General features: G+C 36.8%; 1 protein-coding gene across 4 annotated transcripts in view; it reads left to right on the forward strand.

Annotated features, from left to right (window-relative positions):
- NEGR1 (neuronal growth regulator 1) overlaps positions 1-22387 on the forward strand; it is an 877124-nt gene that overhangs the window by 483940 nt on the left and 370797 nt on the right. For 3 of the 4 annotated variants that reach the window (XM_081085888.1, XM_081085889.1, XM_081085890.1), the window contains exon 3: positions 7405-7530. The exons of the other annotated variant lie outside the window; for it this stretch is intronic. In XM_081085888.1, the coding sequence (XP_080942014.1) occupies positions 7405-7530 (126 nt within the window). The remainder of the gene's footprint in view (positions 1-7404; positions 7531-22387) is intronic. 4 annotated transcript variants of the gene reach the window in all.

Consider the following 22387-nt stretch of genomic DNA (forward strand, 5'->3'; position numbering starts at 1 on the left):
AAGGCGCCTGATTCTCCGATCATGGCTGGGGGGCATGGCCCTGGGGCTGCCTTTGCCCTGCCCCCCAGCTCTTAGCTCCCCCCTGGGTTTCTGATCACTGTCAGTGGCAGGGGGCTTCTTCCTGCTTTCCCTTTCGCCTCCCTGCATTGTGCCTACATATGCAAATTAGCCGCCATCTTGTTGCCAATCTTAGTTGGCAGTTAATTTGCATATAGCCCTGATTAGCCAATGAAAAAGGTATCGCCGTACGCCAATTACCATTTTTCTCTTTTATTAGTGTAGATAGCTTTATTTATTAATGTATTTATTTATTTTTGGTTGTTTTACCACTTATTTATACATTCATTGGTTGATTCTTTTTAAAAAAATCTTTATTATTGAGATTTTATAGATGGCCCTCTTTTTTAATGCATAGCTCCCCTCAACCCGGTTCCCACCCCACCCCAGGTCCTCACCACCCTATTGTCTGTGTCCATAGGTAATGCATACATGCATATAAGATCTGTCTAATCTCTTCCTGCACCTGCTCCATACACCTGTCACTCTGAGAATCATCAGTCTGTTCCATTTCCATGCCCCTGATTCAATTCTATTCACAAATTTATTATGTTCATCAGATTTTTTATTCATTTGATTTTTAGATTCACTTGTTGATAGATATGTATTTGTTGCCACTTTGTTGTTCATATTTTTTAATCTTTATCTTTTTCTTCTTCTTCCTTTTCTTAAAGAATACCCTTCAGCATTTCATATAATACTGGTTTGGTGGTGATGAACTCCTATAGCTTTTTCTTGTCTGTGAAGCTCTTTATCTGACCTTCAATTCTAAATGATAGCTTTGGTAGATAGAGTAATCTTGGTTATAGGTCCTTGCTATTCATCACTTTGAATATTTCTTGCCTCTCCCTTCTGACCTGCATAGCTTCTGTTGAAAAATCAACTGACAGCCATATGGGCACCCCCTTATGGGTAACTAACTGCTTTCCTCTTGCTGCTTCTAAGATTCTCTCTTTGTCTTTTGTTCTTGGCATTTTAATTATGATGTGTCTTGGTGTGGTCCTCTTTGGGTTCCTCTTTTTTTCGGTTCTCTGTGCTTCCTGGACTTGTAAGTCTATTTCTTTCACCAGGTAGGGGAAGTTTTCTGTCATTATTTTTTCAAATATGTTTTTAATATCTTGCTCTCTCTCTTCTGGAACCTCCATAATTTGGATGTTGTTATGCTTAAAGTTGTCCCAGAGACTCCTTACACTATCTTCATATTTTTGAATTATTTTTCCTTTTTGCTTCCTCATATTTCAAATAATTGATTTGATTCTCAGCATCCTCTAGTCCAGTGGTCGCCAACCTTTCAGACCTCACAGACAATTAGTGGGCTGCAGACCACTGGTTGGTGACCACTGCTCCAAAGGTTTACTTAAACCAGTGGTTGCCAACCTTTTGGACCTCAGAGACCACCAGTGGTCAATGGTCTAGTCTACTGTTGAATCCCTGTATAATATTTTTTTTATTTCAGTCAGTGTAGCTTAATTTATGACTGGTCCTTTCCCAGTTTTTTGGCATTCTCACTAAGATCCTTGAAAGTCTCACTAAGTCCCTTGGAAGTTTCTAGAAGATTCTTGAATAACCTTATAATGGTGGTTCTGAACTCTATATCCAGTAGTTCACTTTCTTCCATTTCTTTCATTTGTGGCATGTTTTTTTATCTCTGCATTTTGGCTGCTTCCCTGTGTTTGTTTCTATGGTGTTGGGTAGATTTGCTAAGTTTCCTTGAGTTGATAGAGTGGCCTTGTGTAGTAGGTTTCCTGTAGGACCCAGTAGCTCAGCCTCCCTAATCACCTGAGGTGGACACTCTAGGTCTACCCCTTTGTGGGCTGTGCATACAGTCTTGTTGTAGTTGAGCCTTGATTGCTGTTGGTGTCACTAGGAGGAATTGACCTCCAGGCCAATTGGCTGTGGGGACCAGCTGTGACTACAGTGGGAAAGTTGCTATGCAGAACACACCCTTATGGAGCAGGACTTGCTTCAGTGGGGCTTTGGTGTTCACTGAGTCTGCCTCTTGACTGTGTCACTTATGGATGTATAGAGTTGTAATCTGGTATGGTCTTACACTGACCACTGGGCACACTGGCTCTTGGGTTTCCAGGGAGGCGCAAAGTCAGCCACTGACTGGGCCCATCCAGCAGGAGCTATGGAGACATCTGCAGATTCTTCCTGTTTGTATTGGGTTTGGAAGTGCCCAGACAAAGCTCAGCTGTGAAGCAAGGCAGGCTGTTCCTGGTGCTAGGTCTTGGGCCTTTTATTGATAGGTTTGGGGCTCCCTGACTCAGCTGCAGCTTGTTTGACAGGTTTTTAGCCTAAGCAAGGAAAGGCCATTAATATGCAAAAGCTGCAGTGCACAGCTTGGATGGGGTTATAAATTGGATGAGACAGGGTCTCAGGGAATCACCAGGGCGGAGCAAACAGAAATGGCTGTCAGTCAGCTCTGATACTGTGAAGGTTCCAGCACAGGAACAACGACTGCTGCGAGCATCTCCTTCTGAAAGCAAGCTGCCCTTGAGTTCCTGCCCTGATGCCGGACAATCCAGTTTCTCCTCATATGTTTCTGGGTCCCCCAGAGACTCGCCCAGCATGGGAGCTCAGAGGAAGCAGGAGCTTGTAAGTTAAGTTCATGGTGCTGGCCTTTTAAGAGGAGCACTTGGGTCTCCAGCAGCCTTTGTGTCACTGAGCCCCAATCCACACTGGTTTCTATAGCCAGTAGTTCCTACTCTCTGTGGGGACTTCTTTTCCTGCTCTGGGACCCTGGGCTGAGAGTCTGGTGTGGTTTGGGACCCTTTGCTCCTCCCAGAGGCCTCAGCAGAGAGGATGCCCCTCCTGATTAAAAAAGCAGTACACCTGGGTGGCAGACCAGCCTGTTCTGCACCTCCGCATCTCCTACCAGTTTCAGTGTGCTTTCTTCTTTGCTTCTCTCATTGTAGGACTTCTATTCAGCCAGCTTTCCGGAGATTCTGGATGATGGTTGTTCTGTATTTTAGTTGTAATTTTTATGTGGTTGTGGGAGGCGGCAAGCACAGGTGTTTGCCTACACCTCTATTTTGGTTCTCCTCCCCCAACTTCAGTTTTTGGAAAGTTTCTGATATTTTACAATCTCTTTCACTGGTCATACACAACACATAATTATAAACAAAATAATAAAATCTCATATATCCCCAATTAAAGTCCAATTAGGAGAGAAATATTCTATGATTTTGTATGAAATCTAGAACTTCTTCCCTTTACTGTTTTTATTTATGGTGTCATGTTGATGATGAGAGTAATTATAATGTTATAATAATTATTTACTGTAAATTAAACAAGTTTACATTTAGACAAATAACATATTTTTTATTACACTGCTGTGGTCATAAATACTTTAATAATATCACAGAAGTCCAAAATTCATAGTTACTTAAAATAATTGAATTGATTTAACACATTTGCTCCTTTGTAAACACATCATTTAAATTAAATTTCTAAATAAAGTGTTTGAGCTCAGCAAGTATTGCTCAGTGGTTGACCATCAACCTGTGAACCAGGAGATCAAGGTTCAATTCCCTGTCAGGGCACATGCCCAGTTTGTGGTCTTGATCCCTAGTGTGGGGCATGCAGGAGGCAGCCAATCAATAATTCTCTCATCAATGATGTTTCTACCTCTTTCTCCCTCTTACTTCCTCTCTGAAATCAATAAAAATCTCTTAAATAAAGCATTTGAAAAATTTTGGAATACAGTATATAGAAAAGGAACATGCACCTAGAATAAATAGTAAGTTATTTTAACTCTTGTTTTTCTATGCTAGAGCACAGCATATCGGACATACCATTAGACACACTGCTTGCTTTGTTGTTCAGAAGCCTCAATAGAGTCCTTCCCACCTGTGTGCGTGTGGATCATTTACACACAATCTGTAACCCAGGAAGAGATACCAGAACCAGAAGGTCTTAAGATGCCTGAGATAACAGCATCGTTCCCAGTCCCTGCCACCCAATGTAGAACCATCTCTTTTCTCTCCCATTTTCCCTTAGCCTGATGCACCTGGAATGATCCCAAACCCTTCCCCAGCACCATGCCTTATTCTGGATATAGAGCTGACAATGTCTACATTTATGTTGTCCTACTTTGAGGTTATTAATAGTGTTTCTCCATTATAAATAGCACCGGGCCAAAGAGCTTTGTGCATAAGTTGTTCTACATGTTTCACATTAAAATAAACCAATATGAAACCAATCTTTGCTGATTTGGACCCAGAAGGCATAGTTATTAAATATGTGTTACTCATGTAAACTGGTAAAGAAAAATGTGGAAATATTTATCTTATCTTAGTTACATTCCTATCTGCCTCCTTCTCTTTATTTTAAGTTCCTTGAGGGCAAGGATTATGCTTTGAAATTTCTATATTTGCTGTGTGTCCAGAATTAACCTTTCATCCATTCAGTAGAACTCTTAAACAGAATGGACAAATGTTTTGAATATTCAGTGAAGCAACATCTGTTTTTGCCTCCACAAACTACAGTGCATGTGAAAGATTTCATTGCCTCCACCTCCCACCCTAACACACAGTATCTGACGTCAACAGGTGATGCATTCTGGGGAGAAGAGCCTTGCCAAAGGGATTTCCCTTATTTACCTCCTCTTTCCATATGTTCCTTCCCTGTAGCATATCCTGAATCATGAAGCCCCAAGAGGTGATTGCAATCACTGAGATGACATACCACACCTGGAATTCAGTACTCTTCCCTTACCAATTTCCCGTAGTTAAATGTCAAATCTAAGTTTATGGCTAAGAAACTCTGTTGTTTCTTTGCGAAGTCAAATATTGTGCTTAATATCAGTGTACCACTCATGTTTACTGCTTAAAATGCAGGCAGATGCATAAGGTGAAAGTAAACTACTTTAAAATCTGATAGAATTGACAAAATAATGTAATTGAGAGGATAGGATGTATGGTCTTATGACACTTCATCATTTCTCTTAAATATACACACAACTTCTACCTAAAGTTGACTCAGTTATGTGTTTAAAATATATAAATAAACTAATCATCCTAGGCTGATGTCTATGTACTATATTCCATATAAAGGAGAAGGTACTAAGTAACTTTTTCTTTTATTTTATTAATAGTGAGCATTAGTATATATGTATTTGTGTGTATGTGCATTTATGTATATTTGTATATTCTCACATATTTACACATGTATTTCATAGTTTGCCGTATCAAATTTATACCTACATCCACATAGCCAATGGTATTCCTATTTAATGTTGTAACTTTATTTTTATTAACTCTCCTGTTCACTAGTAATAGATAATTCACATTTTTTCCCCTAGTTCTGTCTATAGTATCTTAATGTCTATATTTTTGTTCTGTGTCAGTTAAGCTAAAAAGAGTACCTGTTTAAAATGGTTTTTATTTTTTATTATTATTTGCCTGAGAATAGTTCACTGATGAGCTTAAGGATAACATGTTTTAGATGCTCATTAAAAATATGTCATTTAGAAACAGTTACAATAGTATATCACTTAGGAATAAGCATTTTCTTCAATCATAGCAATAGTTACATATAAACAAATGCTTTATACCATAATAATTATCCTAGATTTTTCTTATAGCAGAGTTATGATTTCATTTAAAAAATCAAAGATGATATTCACAGGATAGGTAATTTAATTTATCCTTAAGATAGATTTTAGTTACTGTTTTTTTTTAAATAACTGTCTAAATATCTCTTACATGAAGAAAATCTAACAATTAGAAAATTTCAGTAAAAAAAGCATATTTTTCTAATAGTTATCAAGGTATCTAATTGCTGTTGGGAGGCAACCAGTGGATGTTTCTCTCAGCACACTATAATTTTTATATAGTAAACCAAAATGTGTATTATAAGCCAGTCATACATTACCAAAGTGATGAAGTTCTGAAAGCAGTTTAAGGCATGGGAAAAGGGCAGTACTGAAATTAAAAACAATATGATATGTCTTTTAAGGCATCTAAAAATAATAGCTAACAATGTCAAGTACTTTTCTAAGTCCTTTAACATGTATTGACTTATAGAATGCTCCCAGCAGCTACATGGGGTTTGTATTATTACCTCCAAGTTTCAGATGAAGACACTGAGTCTGAGATACATTAAGTAACTTGCCCTAAATAACTCACTAGCCAGTAGAGGACCCAGGATTCATATCCATGTTGTTTGAGGTTTAAATGAGACCATTTGGTATTTGGGAGAGTAATGGACATTTTAATCCAGGAAGTTAATTTAAGGATTTTTCTATCCAACTTTCCCAATTTGTATTCCATGGTCTGTAAAGTGTTCACCAAATGCTGCTGGGATAAAAGCTCCCATAGTCCAATACATCAGGGACAATAAAAAAATACAACATAATATTTTCCCCTTTACTCTTGAGAGGTACAGTGGGCATAACAGAGGCTCTAAGAAATCCAAAAGTGAAGAACTGTTTCAACCAGTGGTTTCCAGCCGTCACTGACAAGAAAACTCTTGCGGAACACAAGTGTCACAGCCCCTAGTAATAGTGTCTCTTAGAACATAAATGCTGGGAATCTCCAGCCCTACTATTTAGCAGATAGAAAATTGAGGCCCAAAATGCCTTTGAGAACCCGGAATCTTACTTCCCAGTCCTGCACATGTTTTTATCTTACTCAGCTTTTGAATCAAGATGTAGGCACACCTTTTTTAGCTTAAGTCTCTTCTAAATTTCCACTTTTTTTACACTCTTCAACAAGAAAACCATCATTATGGTGAAGATTCATGGATAGAACAGATTGATTATGAATACTCCAGCTTATTTAATACAAAATATCCACAATAACCCTATTGGTTTCTGCTCAGTGGTTAGAGCGTTGGCCTGTGGACGGAAGCATCATGGATTCAATCTGTTCCAGGGCACATGCCTTGGTTGCAGACGCGATCCCTAGCCCTGGTTTGGACACATGTGGAAGGCTAGTAGTGGACGTGTTTCTCTCATATCAATGTTTCTCTTTCTCTCCCTCCTCCTCCCTCACACTCTCTCTGAAAATCAATGGAAAAAGAATATCCTTGGGTGAGGCTTAACAACAACAATAAAAAATATCCACAATAAAACTTTAATTTAAGCAACACTTAAACATTTTTGTTATTAAATATTACACATCTAAAATTTAGAAAAAAAATAAAACTAACCAACTAACAAAGAAAACTCTAGGAGAGTCTTGAGGAGCTAGAGAATCTATCTTTGGGGTACTGATCATGATCATAGGCCATAAGTGCATTCCACCACCCCAGCTTTAGTGCATGAGATCATGGAGTTATCATATATAGCTCAACAGAATTTTATATATTTTTTTCTGACCACTGCATGTTTTACCATTTCAGTTCCTCCGAAGATATATGACATCTCAAGTGATATGACCATCAATGAAGGAACCAATGTCACCCTAATTTGTTTGGCCACTGGGAAACCAGAGCCTACCATTTCTTGGCGGCACATCTCCCCGTCAGGTAAAGCAGAACTATGCCAGTGTTGTTTGTGCTGTTCACTATTCTCCTTTAACCTCACTTGTTCCAAACTTGAGTCAATTTATTCTCTTACATCTTATTCATGAGGTAGGCAGGACGCGTATTTTTATACTTATTCTTTATACCTAAATATGCTGTCGCTCACAAAAGTTAAATGAACATTTCCTGTCAGAGCCTGGAATAGAACCCGTGTCTCATGATTTTTAATCAAAGTTATTTTCATTCTAGTATCCTGGAGAATTGCACATCCATAGACAAAAGGCCCAAATGGAAATATTCCAAGTGAAATATTTTCGTTGACATGTGTAAAGCTTTTTATTCTGTCCGCATGCACATGTTAATAGGCCATCATGAACGGCTAAGGGAATCAGGGGGAAATCACATTATACAAACTATGAGGTTGCTGGGTCTAATTTGAAAATGCAGTTCAGAATCAAGGATCTGGTAGTTAGAATTACATTTTCAGTGATGAAGGGATCTTAAAACCCAAGAGCTTAAGCGACTTGTACAAGACCATGTGCCTCTGTGGAATTAAGGGGCGTGGCATGAAGAGGGGAAGTTCACCCTAGGAAACTGAGGATAATCATCCAACACTTCTGTTTTCACAGCAGCAACTCTAACAGAATCATCAACTTGTGTCCGATTTTAACATTTGAACTATATAGCTTTAAATTTACCATGGACATGAAGGCGGTGCTTTTAATGAGCAGGATGCCACAACATTTCAGATAATGAAAATTGATTTTTATTTGTCCTATATTTTTAGTGGAAATAGTTTCAACAAGGCTATTGTGATGAAAATGCTTTTAAAGAAATCAGAAAGACACATTTTATAGAGGCATAGGAAGAGGACAGCTGGAACATCTATTTGATCTGCTAATGCTTTCTTTAATATCACTTATCCTTAAGTGTCTTTCAGTTTCCTCATTTATGCAGTAGGTCTGATGAGACTTACTCACATCATATGCTTAGTATTACTATTAATGTGAGAAGGAAATCAATATAACAGCAGTATACACTTATACGATATGCATTATGGCCTCTGTAATGTTTCTGAAGCATGAGTGCACTCTTGACTGCAAACACTTCACTCTCGAGAGTGGCTACAGGATCATAAAAACTGGCATGTGAGCACTGAATTAGTGACAGGGCTCTCCGTGGAGTGTGAGACAAATGCAGGACTAACAGTTGGGATAAATGTGTCCCTATCGCCAATTCCCTAGTCATCAGTGCAACCAATGCTAGTGCAAATCGCTTAGCCTCGGTTATTCTCAGCTAGTTTCCTACTTTTCAAAATCAAATGATAATGATCCCTGGCTATTGTGAGACTGCAAATAGATACTAGGCCTAAACGTGCTTTATAAAGTATAAGATGATATGCAAATGTATGACTGATTCTTAATCATCTTTCCAGGGATTTAAATCTGATATAGTAATATATTTTTTGTAAGAACGAGGCACAGAATCTCCATCTTTATACAATTTAAGATTAATATGTTGGATTTAACTCTCCTGCTTTGCAGTGCTTGTTATTATGCATAGTCTTCCTTTTAAAGTGCTTGGGTACATTTTAGTTTAATTAAATAGCATGAATATTGGTTAGTGAAGTTATTAGAATAATGATAATGGATAACATCATGAAGCTGAAAGAAGACAGATTGGGTTTATAAGTTAAACTGTACATAGATTTGTTTTCCAGATCCTGCCATACAGAGCAAATTAGAAAAATTAGCATAAGTATCAACTATTATCCAATAGTTAGCTAGACATGGCTGATATTTTTATAAATGCTTCCAATATTTTCAAATTATAATTTGTTAACTATCTATATTTAAATGTGCAGAACTGTGGAGTTCCTGCTTTAAGTAACATGCCTGATAATTCTACTAGCTTTTGTCCATTTATATATTTACATTTGAATGCTAAATTGTAAAATTCAGGTATGTTAATGTTTTACCTAAGAAATACTAAGAAATATCAATATTTTATATATTCTCTTTTTTTAAATTTTGTTATTTCATGAAAGAAATGTGGCTCAAAACAGCAGTCACCATATAAGCAAAGTTTAGTGTTAAAAACAGTTATACAGTTGACCCTTGAACAATGCAGAGGTTAGAGGTGCTGGCACTGTGCATCCCAAAATCCACTTATAAATTTTTACTCCCTCAAAACTTAACTTATCCTTTGGTTATTTAGGGGTATTGATTCTAGGACCCCATCCCCACCCTGACAGCACCAAAAGTTTCAGGCCCTATGTAAAATGGCCTAGATCCATGCGTATAGTGGGCCCTCCTTATCTGTGGACTCTGAAGCACTCATCAAAATTAGCACAGGGAACTTATTGACAAAAATCCACAAATAAGCGGAACCATGCAGTTCAAACCCTTGCTGTTCCAGGGTCAACTGTCCTCCCTGTCAACATTGGGAGAGATGTCTAGCTTTTGTACCTGTGTGATTTGTTTCCATCTTTTTACCAATACCTTTGGTAATTTTTGCCAACTCATTCATGGTCTATTTACATTTTTAAAATTAACAAGAAATATGTAGTAACAGAATGATAACTCCACAGAGCTTCTCCCTAATCTACAGAAAACTTAGGTTGTGTGTTCCACCACATCGCAGACATTAATCACCTGAGGCCATTGGAATTGCTCTTTCACTTCTTAGTTCAAACAACTCAGTGCATTTTCCTAAAACTCATCTCTCCAGAGAACTGTCTTGGATATATGAGTTTCCTTAGAGTTTACGTATACCAGTGATTTCTTTCAATTTTTTCTAGTCTATAGTCAGAGATTAATTTCAAATTTATATTTAAAAATTATCGCAGTATCATTTAAAGAACACACTATATCCTTTATTCAGTTTCATTCATGATCATTTTTCCCATTTGCTTCTTCATTTGCTATGTGTAGACTATGTAGAAAAATACACGTATTATATTTTCATTCCTGATCATTTTTACTTCCTCAAAACTTAACTTGTTCCTTGGTTATAAAAGGATCATTGGTTCCGGGACCACCACCATCCCCAGACACCAAAATTTGCAGATGCTTAAGTCCGCTATATAAAATGGGGGACTTATAAGATCAGCGCATACAGTGGGCCCTCTGTATCTGTGGACTCTGAAGCGCTAATCAAAATTTTCACTCATGATCATTTTCCCCATTTGCTTCATCATTTGTTATGTGTAGAATATGTATAAAAACACATGTATTATACCTTTTCATTGAATTGTTTGAAAGCAACCTGTATTTATCATGCTCTCTTCTCCCCAGTTATTTCAGTGTGCATTTCTGAAGAATTAGGACATTTATTACATAACCACAGATGTTCATATGTCTAACATTGTCATTATACTTGTATTCCACTGCTATCCATCTTCCAATTCTGGCAAGTGATCGAATAGTGTCCTTTATGGAATTCTTTTTTCTCTATTACGGAATCCAAGTTTTGTATGTAGTTGTCATATCACTTTAGCCTGGGGACTAATTCTTTATCTTTCTTTGTCATTACTGAACATTGATATTTTTTAACAATGTGTGTACCCTTTATTTAAAACAGAATATTTCTCATTTTGGGTTTGGCTCGTTTCTTCACGATTGCATTCTAGTTATGCCCATCTGGAAATAAATAAATGAAGTTGTAACCTTCTCAAGGAATGATATCTAGAGGCACAGTATATCCATCTGTTCCTTATTTTTTTATGTTAATTTCCATTACTCAACAAGATGTTGTCTGATTTCTGTACTGTGTAGCTATTTTTTTCTTGCCCTACGCTACCAATAAGTAGTAGGGGAAGATTTTAAGATCATAACATACAAATATCTGCTACTTGTCCACCTTACACTTAGATTTAGCATTACCAGTGATTCTTTTGTGAACCAATCTTTACCCTAATAATCATCAAAGAGGATATTTTCAAGATGAAGTACTCTTTTTACTGTCACCAATTAGTACTTGGCATTCTGCTGTCAACATGAGCTTCATTTCCCCCTGTTATTTATTTATTTGTTTATTTATCTACGTATTATGATATAGACTTATGGATTCCTAACTTTTAAAAATTATTATAGTTCATTACTGTTCTAATTATTTTGATGCTCAAATCGTCCCTTATTTGGCCAGTGGGGTGACTTCATTCTGACTCTTGTGTTGTTGTGATATGTCCCATCATTTTTTTTTTTTAGCATTTTCATTTTTCCTTCATGATAAAATATGCCAGACTCATCTTGTGTCTTTCTTGCCCCAGCTCTGCAATCAAGCACTTCACTTACTGCAAATGATTAGAAACCATACACTTGGGGTTAGTATCATTACAGATTGGTTTATGATAGCTAACAGTTAGTCAGGCTTACAGCAAAATTATCAGAGACTCACAGGCCTAGGCTACTTCCTGTGATATTATAATAACCACAAGACCTGACATAACCTCAGTGCAAAGGGTAGACTATATTTTATTTGGATTATTCTAACAATTAGCATGGAACGGGGCCAGCAATGTTGTGTGTATACAAAAATGCTTATGGAATTAATAGTAAAAATATTTATATTAAGGAAAATATAAGTAGGAAATTGTTCTTTTGCTGGAGATTTAAATAGGTTCATACATCCTTGTTCATAAGAAATCCAATTGTTTTGAGTAATCTATGACTAGTTTCTTACCTACTCAGAAAATTTTTAAGGTTTTTCCCAAATCCCTAACATAAAATATATGATTTGTTCTTATTCTTATCAGTAATTTCTTATGCACCAGGTAGTACCAGAATAGCAGGGATAAAGATCATGAACTTTGATGATAATCAGAATTGAATTTAAGACACCGGTCTTCTCATACCAAGTGTAAGATCTTAGACAAAATTGTTAACCTCTTTAATTTTAAGTAATAAGTGATGATAATAATTCATAGAAGTATTATGGGGACTAAATAAAATGTCATAGGGTATTGAAAAGATTTCATAACTTCGAGCAAATATTCCATAATATTAACTATTAATGGACTACTCAAATGTGTTTAATGTTGACTAGATAGACTCTTCCAAGCCTTTTTTTGAAAGTGAGGGGACTATTTACAGCTCTTAAATGCAATTCATATAACTGTTCTCAAATGAGTGTGTTATGAAGCCAAAAATCACTTCAAATTCCTGGAGAACATTGACAGTTTACATAAGCCACCTGATTTTGAATACAATGACAAATAAACGTTTTCACCACATATCATTTTATCAATAAATCTAGATTCAGTCAGAAAAAATAGGAAAAGTTAAAAGATGAATTTTTAAATGATAGATTACAATTACAAACCTGAGATATTTCTAAAGCCTCTGTCAAATTTTCACTTACTAGTCATTGCTGTTTATCTTAATCACTGTTATCTAGTGTATTCTTATTATTTGATATCTGAAATCTCCAGATATGTTCTTACTCTATCCTTCTGCTATTTATTATCTGATGAAGATATTATTTTGGTTCTGAAGCTAAAATATGAGAGAAACAATGGCTGTATGTCTCAAACTCTTTGTTTTCTAATTTCCAATTGCCTCATGCCTTTTGGCAGGATATTCTCACCGTAATTATCCATAGGAGTTAAGAATATTACCTAACTCAATATAAGTTAAGGCACCTTTCTCCTGTTATGTTCTGGACTACACATTCTTTTAGATTCTTATTTCATTAATATCTTAAACTCTTCTTTTCCTTTTGACTCCCACTGTCCAAATTTAAACTATTTTCTGAATGCACTCTTTTGACATGGATCACTTTAGTTTAATAAAAAAAATTATTAAGCTTTTATAAAGAGAAAACAAAAAAAAGGTCAGAGATGTAAGAATGCAAACAACCATGATTTTGAGAGATTAAAAGAAGAAAACACTTCCTGGAGCACTGTGCAGTGAGCAATGTTAATCAGGTCAGATAAGAGCCAAATAGTTGCCTTTGCATTGGGTTGTTTGGTGATCATGTGACAATTCAGTGACAATGGGCCAGAAACCCAGTGGTGGAGGCTTAAAAGGATATGGGCAGTGAAGAACTAGATGTGAGGCAAAACTATGCATCCAGTTAGTCTAGATCAGTGATGGTGAACCTCTTGAGCTCAGCGTGTCAGCATTTTGAAAACCCTAACTTAACTCTGGTGCCGTGTCACATATAGAAATTTTTTGATATTTGCAACCATAGTAAAACAAAGATTTATATTTTTGATATTTATTTTATACTAGAGGCCTGTTGCATGAAGATTCGTGCAGTAGGCCTTCTTTCTCCTGGTTGCCAGCACCAGTTTTCTTCTGGCACCCAGGACCCAGACCTTCACTCTGGCCACCACCTTCCATCTTCATTCTGGACACAGTCTTCGCTGTGGCTGGAGCCTTCAGTCTTTGCTCCACGCTCCGGTGGGAGTCTTCAGTCTCCGGCTAGAGCTGCTCCTGTAGCTCCTTCTGCCCCCCACACTCCCCCTCATAGCTTGATCTCTGCTTTGCCTGCAGACCTTGCCGATGGGCTCCTGGGTTCCAGGGGGCCACCTTGCCTGTGGCCTGGCTTTCTGATCATGATCAGGATCATGGGCCACAGGCAAGGCGGCTCCTGGGTCCCAGGGTCCTGCCTTGCCTGCGCCCAGCTTTCCGATCACAATCAAGATCACGATCACGATCACGATCACGGGCCGCAGGCAAGGTGGCTCCTGGGTCCCAGGGTGTCACCTTGCCTGTGGCCCAGCTTTCTGATCACCATCACGGGCCACAGACAAGGTGGCTCCTGGGTCCCGAGGTGTCGCCTTGCCTGCGGCCTGGTTTCCAATCACGATCACGATCAAGATCACAGCCACAGGGTCCCGCTGCCCAGGGCCACACATGGGGGTCCCCCCATGGGGGCCCTGATAGTGGCTCATGCTGGCCCAGACCTGCCTGCAGTATGCAAATTAGCCGTCATCTTTGTTGGTGGTTAATTTGTATATTGTGCTGATTAGCCAATGGGAGGCATAGTGAAGGTACAGTCAATTACCATGTTTGTCTATTATTAGATAGGATATTTAAATGCCATTTAAACAAAGAAAAATCAACCAAAAAAATGAGTTCACGTGTCACCTCTGAAACGCTTGTCATAGTTTCGCCATCACTGGTCTAGATGGAAATTTGATTTCTCTACTTTAACACACATTGTTTTTGCTATTAGGAACATCCTTTAAACCTGTATCCAATCCATAATAAAACCATTATTAAGCATCCCAGGAAAAGTGGGGTGCTTTTTGTACATTAGTTGTACCACGTGAGTTGAACTATTTTTCAGAATTATAGTTGGTGGCTTTGTTTGTCTAAGGCAGCAATTCTCAACCTGTGGGCCGCGACCCCTTTGGCGGTCAAATGACTCTTTCACAGGGGTCGCCTAAGACCATCCTGCATATCATATTTACATTACGATTCATAACAGTAGCAACATTATAGTTATGAAGAAGCAACGAAAATAATTTTATGGTTGGGTCACAACATGAGGAACTGTATTTAAAGCGCCAGAAGGTTGAGAACCACTGGCTAAGGCTTATGGGACAGGGGACTCTTTATGTTGGGAAACAGTGTCAGTTTACTATTGTATCCCATGGCTTAGCACAGGGCCAGGCACAAATTAGGCTCTGGAGACAAATTCTCTTAGCAGTCTTCATCTGTGCATGTCTTGCTTTACTTTCATTTCTGAAGTATATCTTTGCTTGGGATAGAATACTGTCAGTCATCATTTAACATCGAAGTAGCCATAAAATGGCCAAAGACATTATTTGGAAATCATGTGGATTAAAGTATAGAAACTGAAAGATAAAAGGCAATATTCCCTATGCTTTCCATAAGTATGCTTTCTACAAGTATTGCTATGGGTTTTCTCCTTTATAAGATAAATAATATAAATTTTCAATCAGGAATACAATAAATTATTCAAAATGAAGAGATTTTTAAGGACTTTGAGATTACTAAATGAGAGTTATTTCAGAATAAACACAATAAACAAGGTCAAATATTCATTAGACCATGGGTCAGGAGCCTAAGGTCTGTGGGCCAAACTGGCCTACAGTCTATTTTCATAAATGGAGTTTTAGTTGTTGTTGGCACACAGTCACACTCCTTCTTTTGCATATTGTCTATGGCTGCTGTCATCTACATATATATGAAAGCCTAATATGCAAAGTGCACCTCCCCCCCCCCCCTTGGAGTTCGATTGCTCGTTATGACGTGTGCTGACCACCAGGGGGTGGCTCAGAATGGAGGAAGGCCCCAGCTGGCAGACAGCAGCTGGTAGGGACCCTACCTGTGCACCAATTTCATGCACTGGGCCTCTAGTATTATAATAATAGAGTTGAATAATTACACAAAACTTAAGCTAGTTACTATCTGGTCCTTTAAGGATAAGTTTGCTGAGCCCTGCATTAAATATTTTAAAAGAGGTGCTTTACATTTTGTTTCACAGCTGCAAGACATACAAGTTTAATGTTAGCACATTAAAGCTTCTGTAACCTTTAAAGAGAATTAAATACATTCTTAAGAGAGAAAATGTTAATTACTAATTATGAGAAAAAAACACATAAAAGACTATAAAATGAAAGTTACTATCTAAAACTCATGTACACTACTGAAATCTGCTGTTAATAATTCTGATAATAGTTTAAATCATCACAGGTATCATCTGGAAAGTACTACTTTCTATTATTGCTCTTGATTCTACTAAAATTTCCTCTTGTGAAAGAAATACTTGACTGCTGGGCCAACACGAAGTGTGTTATGATGAAGAGGCTGTGTGTGTGTGTGTGCTTTTTGCAAGCTGCAGTCTATTGCCCTAACACTTAATTCTTTGAACATATTCTCAGGTTTGCAATCCTGACACTACACTTTGCTATTTAATGTTAGGAAAAAAATATTCAGTAAAATCAGCAATTTATGCTCATGCCATTTCAACAATACCAGATATTCCGATTACAATTTATGCTTCCATTTCCATTGTAGAGCCGCACTCTATGTAGAGCTTTGGGGAACTTCCATAATGACTTTACTAAAGGAAAATTATATAATGAATGAATCTACATAACGATGGCTAGTTAAACTTTTACCATGAGACTGCATACAAATGATTTATGTATGCAGTTACAATTGCCTCTTTGTTCTGAATCTGTCTTTATAGTAATTTTTAAAACCTTCATTTGTCTGCTTCTAAAGCCCCCTCTGCCTTTATTCAGTTAGCGATGGGCTCTCTGTATTCAGAACTGTTAATGCCTGCTATATGACTACAGAAAGCAAGAAAATATGCAGTGTTTTAAGACAAATCCAAGGCTAAACAATGGACCTGATGATAATGCCTACTATATGACTGTACATAACAAGAAAAAATTCAGTGTTTTAAGACACATATAAGGTTAAACAATGGATCTGATGGTACGATGCATTATTATAAAAAAAATAGTCCACTGTTCTAAGAGGAAAGTGCTTTATCCATAATGAAACAGGAAACAGGAATCCATCAAGCATCTCAAAGCATTTCATAATAGATCCTGATTTTGTCTCCCTTTAATGGACTAAATTTGGGGTTAAAGATTGGCATTTGGGCGTTTATAGTCTAGGAATTAGGTTTTGGTAGAGTCTTTTTTCTAAGTGATGTCAGTGGCATGTTGCATGTATTAGGGAAAGGTTTTACATAAATGGTTATGTCTAAACAAATTAGGGGCTTGTTTAAAGGTTCCGAATACAGAGAGTCCACCACTAACTGAATAAAAGTAGAGAGGGCTTTAGAAACAGACAAATGAAAGTTAGAAAATGCAGCTTTACTTTGGTTGTAAATGTCATGCTAATTCATGCTGAGGTAGGACTTCCTGGGTAAAAATTCCACTCATATATTGAGATCCCAAAAAGATGCAGAAAGATCACCAGTAGGTACTGTGAATGTATAAAATGAACCCAAAAAGTATTTAAGTATTATTTATTAGCATTTAGTGTGTTCCAGGCACTGTTCTAATATATCTTAGGTTAATATATATTCACTAGTTTACATGTGAATTATTATAACTTCCTGTATCGCATTCATGAGGAAAAGAGCATTATGTTCATTTGAAGCCAGGGCAGCCAATGAAGGCACAACTTGGTTTCACTTCCCCATAAATGTATGATCATGTCCATCAAGGCTCCATTTGTATGCAGACAAGGCCTACTGAAAGTTTAGAGCTGTTACAGGATAATTATGAAAATATACATAAATAATAAAAAGAAAATACGTTAATAATGATTTTTTAAATCAAGACTCAAAATGTCCTTGACAATTATAGACATGAGCATATGTTTGGCTTGCAATAATTATTTATAGAGGAGTTGTGACCTGCTATGTAAAGAAGCACTGTAACCATTTTTCTTCATTCAAAATGGATATGTTATTATTGCATTTTTAATTATACTCCAGCTTGTTTTAAATTATATTTTCCTTGATTAATTTAACCATAATTAGGAAAAATTCTCACTAGTATAAAATTAGGATGATTTTAATAATATTGGATTATAGATCAATAAAACTATGATAAACACTATTTATCTCATTTTTTGGGTGCTCTCATTTTAACATCTATTTAACAGGCTACATAGTAGGCTCTCAATAACTAACTGTTAAATGACAATGTTTTAAAATACTATAAATTCTTTACATGATCAATAAACTTATATTAACTGATTAATGTCTTAAAAATTAATATTACCATTCATTATTTTCATTTATAATAATTGTGAATCTATTATTCCCCAATGAGGTTGTAGAAAAAGCTAATAACATTTTTATATTTCCAACTCTTATTAAGGCAACAGAGCACAGTGCTTAAAAGGGCATGCTTAGTACTTGGACTTACTTGGCTTCAAACCCTTGCTCTGCCGCTCACTGCGTGTGTCATCCTGGGCAAATTTCTTAAGCTCTCTGTGCCTCAGTTTCTTCATCTGCAAAATGGAGGTGACAATAATAATAATAAATAATCATATCACAGGGCTATTATATAAAGGAGATAGTACATGCAAGTATTTAAAGCAAACACAAATTAAGAGTGCCAAATTCTAAGCTATTATCAAAATTTATTTCAGTTTATCTTTATCTAAAAATTGCTTGAGGACATATGATAAAAGATGTCAGTGATAAACACTGTTCTTATTTGATTAAAATCAGATAAATGCAATGTAATGATTGCATTGCTACACTAGTGAGATGTTATTTTGTAGTTGTCTCTACATAGAAAGCAGAAGAGAATTGTTTACTGAGCAACTACCAGAATAACTTCCACAAACAAAGTTTTAATTATTTATTTGGGTTCTCATAAAAGGCTATTGATGAGAGGAAAGGACAAGAAACATAATGCATTAGAGGGATACCTTTGGGTTTTTCTTTTGCTTTCCTTTTTGGTATAAAAAATGTATAAAAATAAAGAACAAAAGAAAGGTCTTTTAAACAGCTATAAATTACTGAGAGGTTGCCCTCATAATAAAGGCCCAAGTCTCTCAAGAGTTTGGTTTGATTACTAGCCCGAAAAAAGCCAAGATAAAGAATATAAAGGATACTATGACCAGAACATGAATAATAGTGCTATGTTTTTCTTCTTCTTCTTCTTCTTCTTCTTCTTCTTCTTCTTCTTCTTCTTATTATTATTATTATTATTATCATCAATAAGTTATCCTAGTACTATGCCACCCAATTTCAGCCTGTTAAAGTTTCCTAAAATTTATGAAATATTTTCTTTCAGAAGACAGTACTTTCACTCTTTATGAAAATGTTTCAAAGGGAATTTTGTCCTAAGGGAAGAGGTTCAACTTTCATGAAATGTCTCCTAGTATAATGCATAATGAAAATAACTCCTGAAATGTGGAGACTAATTTTGCCAGACTGACAAAAGAGGCAAAATGAAACTTTTATTGCATAAAATTTTATATGTATGCTTTGCCGAAGAAATTGTGATTTAAATAACTAGATTTATTGTGTATTTTTGTCTAACTCGGGCCATGTTTCTTCATCATCTTTATAAATTTATATAAAGAATAGTCTTGCATAACTTGACAAATTGATAATAAGCCATGCTAAAGTCTTGAAAACTTGTCTTCAAAGTATATAGGATTATGAAGTTCATTGAAATAACTTTTTTATTTAGTGTGGGGTTTCTTTTTGCCTTCCTTGTTAGCCAGTAGTGGTGTTTTTTTTAGTGTTTCCTTCTGCATTAGGTTTAAATTTAATCAAGTGCCAACTGCATTGTTTCTGGACAGTGCTGAAGCCCTGAAGATGTATTATACCCATGCATCATCATAGCATTGTCATTCAGACGATATATTAGTGTAATACATCTTCAGAGCCCTCAAATGAGAAGCTGTCTAGAAGGAATGGGGCGAGGAGCAAATTCAATTCAATTACAGGACAAAAGAACCGATTGAAGAGAAGGAGAGAACTCTCTGAGCAAGACTCTCCGTGGAGTTTATTACAACCGGGTATTTCATGGACATATATACCATTTTTTTCTTTTGTGACATGACAAGGAATAATTATGGATTTTGAACACGCATCTGTAAGGATAAAGGTTTCCCTACCCGTGTTTGAACAGTAGAGGACTGGTGGTTTGCGGGGAAACATTTAATTGATTTGGGGGAAAGTTGTATAAGCAATGCTATCCATTGAATAGATAAACCTACAATATACAATTAACCTAGAAACTGATTTATTAAAATGGGGTAGGTATGAAAAATATTTATCTTTCAAATAAAGTCTATATTGGCACTTTTTAAATTTTCAGACACAAGTTAAGATATACAATACCTGACTGAAAGGTGATCAGCAGGCAACACATGAGAAAATCAACAACTCTTCTTAGCCAGCTTCTAACTATTTCCACTAGATTGAGTTGTCATGAGTGATCAATAAGTTTTATTGCAAGGGTAAGTTTTTGTTAGATATATCTCATATGTTAAAAAAAACAAACAAACACAGAGAAACTCTTAATTTCATCACTGAACAAAGCACATCCAGGGTTTCAAGTGTTCTGCCTGGCTTACATGTTTTACAAAAAGTAGATTGTTTAAGAAAAACATCCCTAACTCATCACATAATGGTTATATTTTGAATATTTATTTTAAATGAATTTTCTTCTAATATCATCTATTGAATACTCACATGCTATACAGTTTGCTAAACATTGAGTATACAGTTGTAAGAGGAAAATATACAGCTGCTACCTTTAAGGGATTCACAATCTTGTTGCAAAGAGTCAGGTAAAGAGGAAGACAATAGCCCTAACTGGTTTGGCTCAGTGGATAGAGCATCGGCCTGCGGACTCAGGGGTCCCAGGTTTGATTCCGGTCAAGGGCATGTACCTTGGTTGTGGGCACATACCCAGTAGGGAGTGTACAGGAAGCAGCTGATAGATGTTTCTCTCTCATCGATGTTTCTAACTCTCTATCCCTTTCCCTTCCTCTCTATTAAAAAAAATCAATAAAATATATTTTTAAAAAATGTCTAAATACTTTTTTTAAAAAAGAGGGACACAATAACACATTTACTAAAGACTGAACACAATGATAAGGCATCTCTCTCTCTCTCTCTCTCTCTCTCTCTCTCTCTCTCTCTCTCTCTCTTACTATGAGGGTACATTTATTAAAGCTGGGTATAGTTAAACAAGGAAGGGCTTAGCATAAAGCAACAGGAGAGTTGAGGCTGGGCTGCCTTAACTCACGGGAAGTCAGAGTAAGGGGGTCCTTAGGGATAGGTTCAGGGGATTGGCCTGGAACTTGATGCTACTGCCTATTGCTCCCCTGGTTGCAAGTCTTGTGGGGACCCTTCGAGTTTAGGAGATGCTTGCCTGTGGGGGAAGGAGAGAAGGAAGAGAACGGTGAGGGCTGCTCCCCATAGGGAAAGCTTACACAATAAGGCATCTTTGAAAAGTTATCTTCTAAACTGAACCTTGAAGTTGAAGAGAGGGAGGCTGCTGTGTGTAGCAGTGCTGTGGTGAGCACAGCATTCGTAAATGCTTGAAGGCAGCAAAGAAGTTGGTGTGCTCTAAAACAGAAAGCCTGGACCTAGCTGATAAAAGGGGGAGAGTGGCTTAAGGTCAGGTTGGAAATTATCTGAGAGTTCATATCAACTAGGGATTGGCCTATGCCGAGGAGATAAGATTTTCTTTTCTAAATGCAAAAGGAAACCATGGCAAATTTTTGAGCACAGAAATGGCATGACTTGCTGCTAATCTATAGAAGTTTGTGGTGCTATGTAGAGAACAAATTGCAGGGAACCTATCAGAAGAAGCAGGAGACCATTTAAGACACCACTGTAGCAGGTGAAGTGGGAAATTATGTTGACTTTAACAAGGGTGATTGCAGTGAAGATGAATAAAGTAGGTGAAAGCCATATTATACAGGTAAAATCGGGCGACTTGGAGAGGTGGGAAATGGGCAGTAGATTTTAGCTTCCTGGCTTTCTCAACTTGGAGAATGGACGTGTTGTCAACTGAGGTGAGGCAAACCAGGAGAAAAATATATTTTGGAGGAAAATTAAAATTTTGATCATTTTAAGTTGTAAGGCATATTAGACATGCAAATTGAAATGTCAATGAATGATTTGATATATGAGGCTCATTCTTAAGGAAGAGGCCAGAATAAGAAATAAGACTTGTCATGAGTATAAGCCTGTATATGGAGGCAAGTAGAGAGACATAAGAAGGTCACCCATGGTCAACGAGAATTTGGAAAACAAGAGAGCAATGAGACTTAGGAAGGTTTGCTAGACTCAGAGATGAAGACCTAGAAGAATAAAGCTCAGAGAGGAGATTGTTTTAATAATTAGAACAAATATCTAATGAATCGAAATGTAGGGAGAG

Source organism: Myotis nattereri, assembly GCF_964212035.1.
Source record: "Myotis nattereri genome assembly, chromosome: 3".
Lineage (NCBI taxonomy): Eukaryota > Metazoa > Chordata > Mammalia > Chiroptera > Vespertilionidae > Myotis > Myotis nattereri.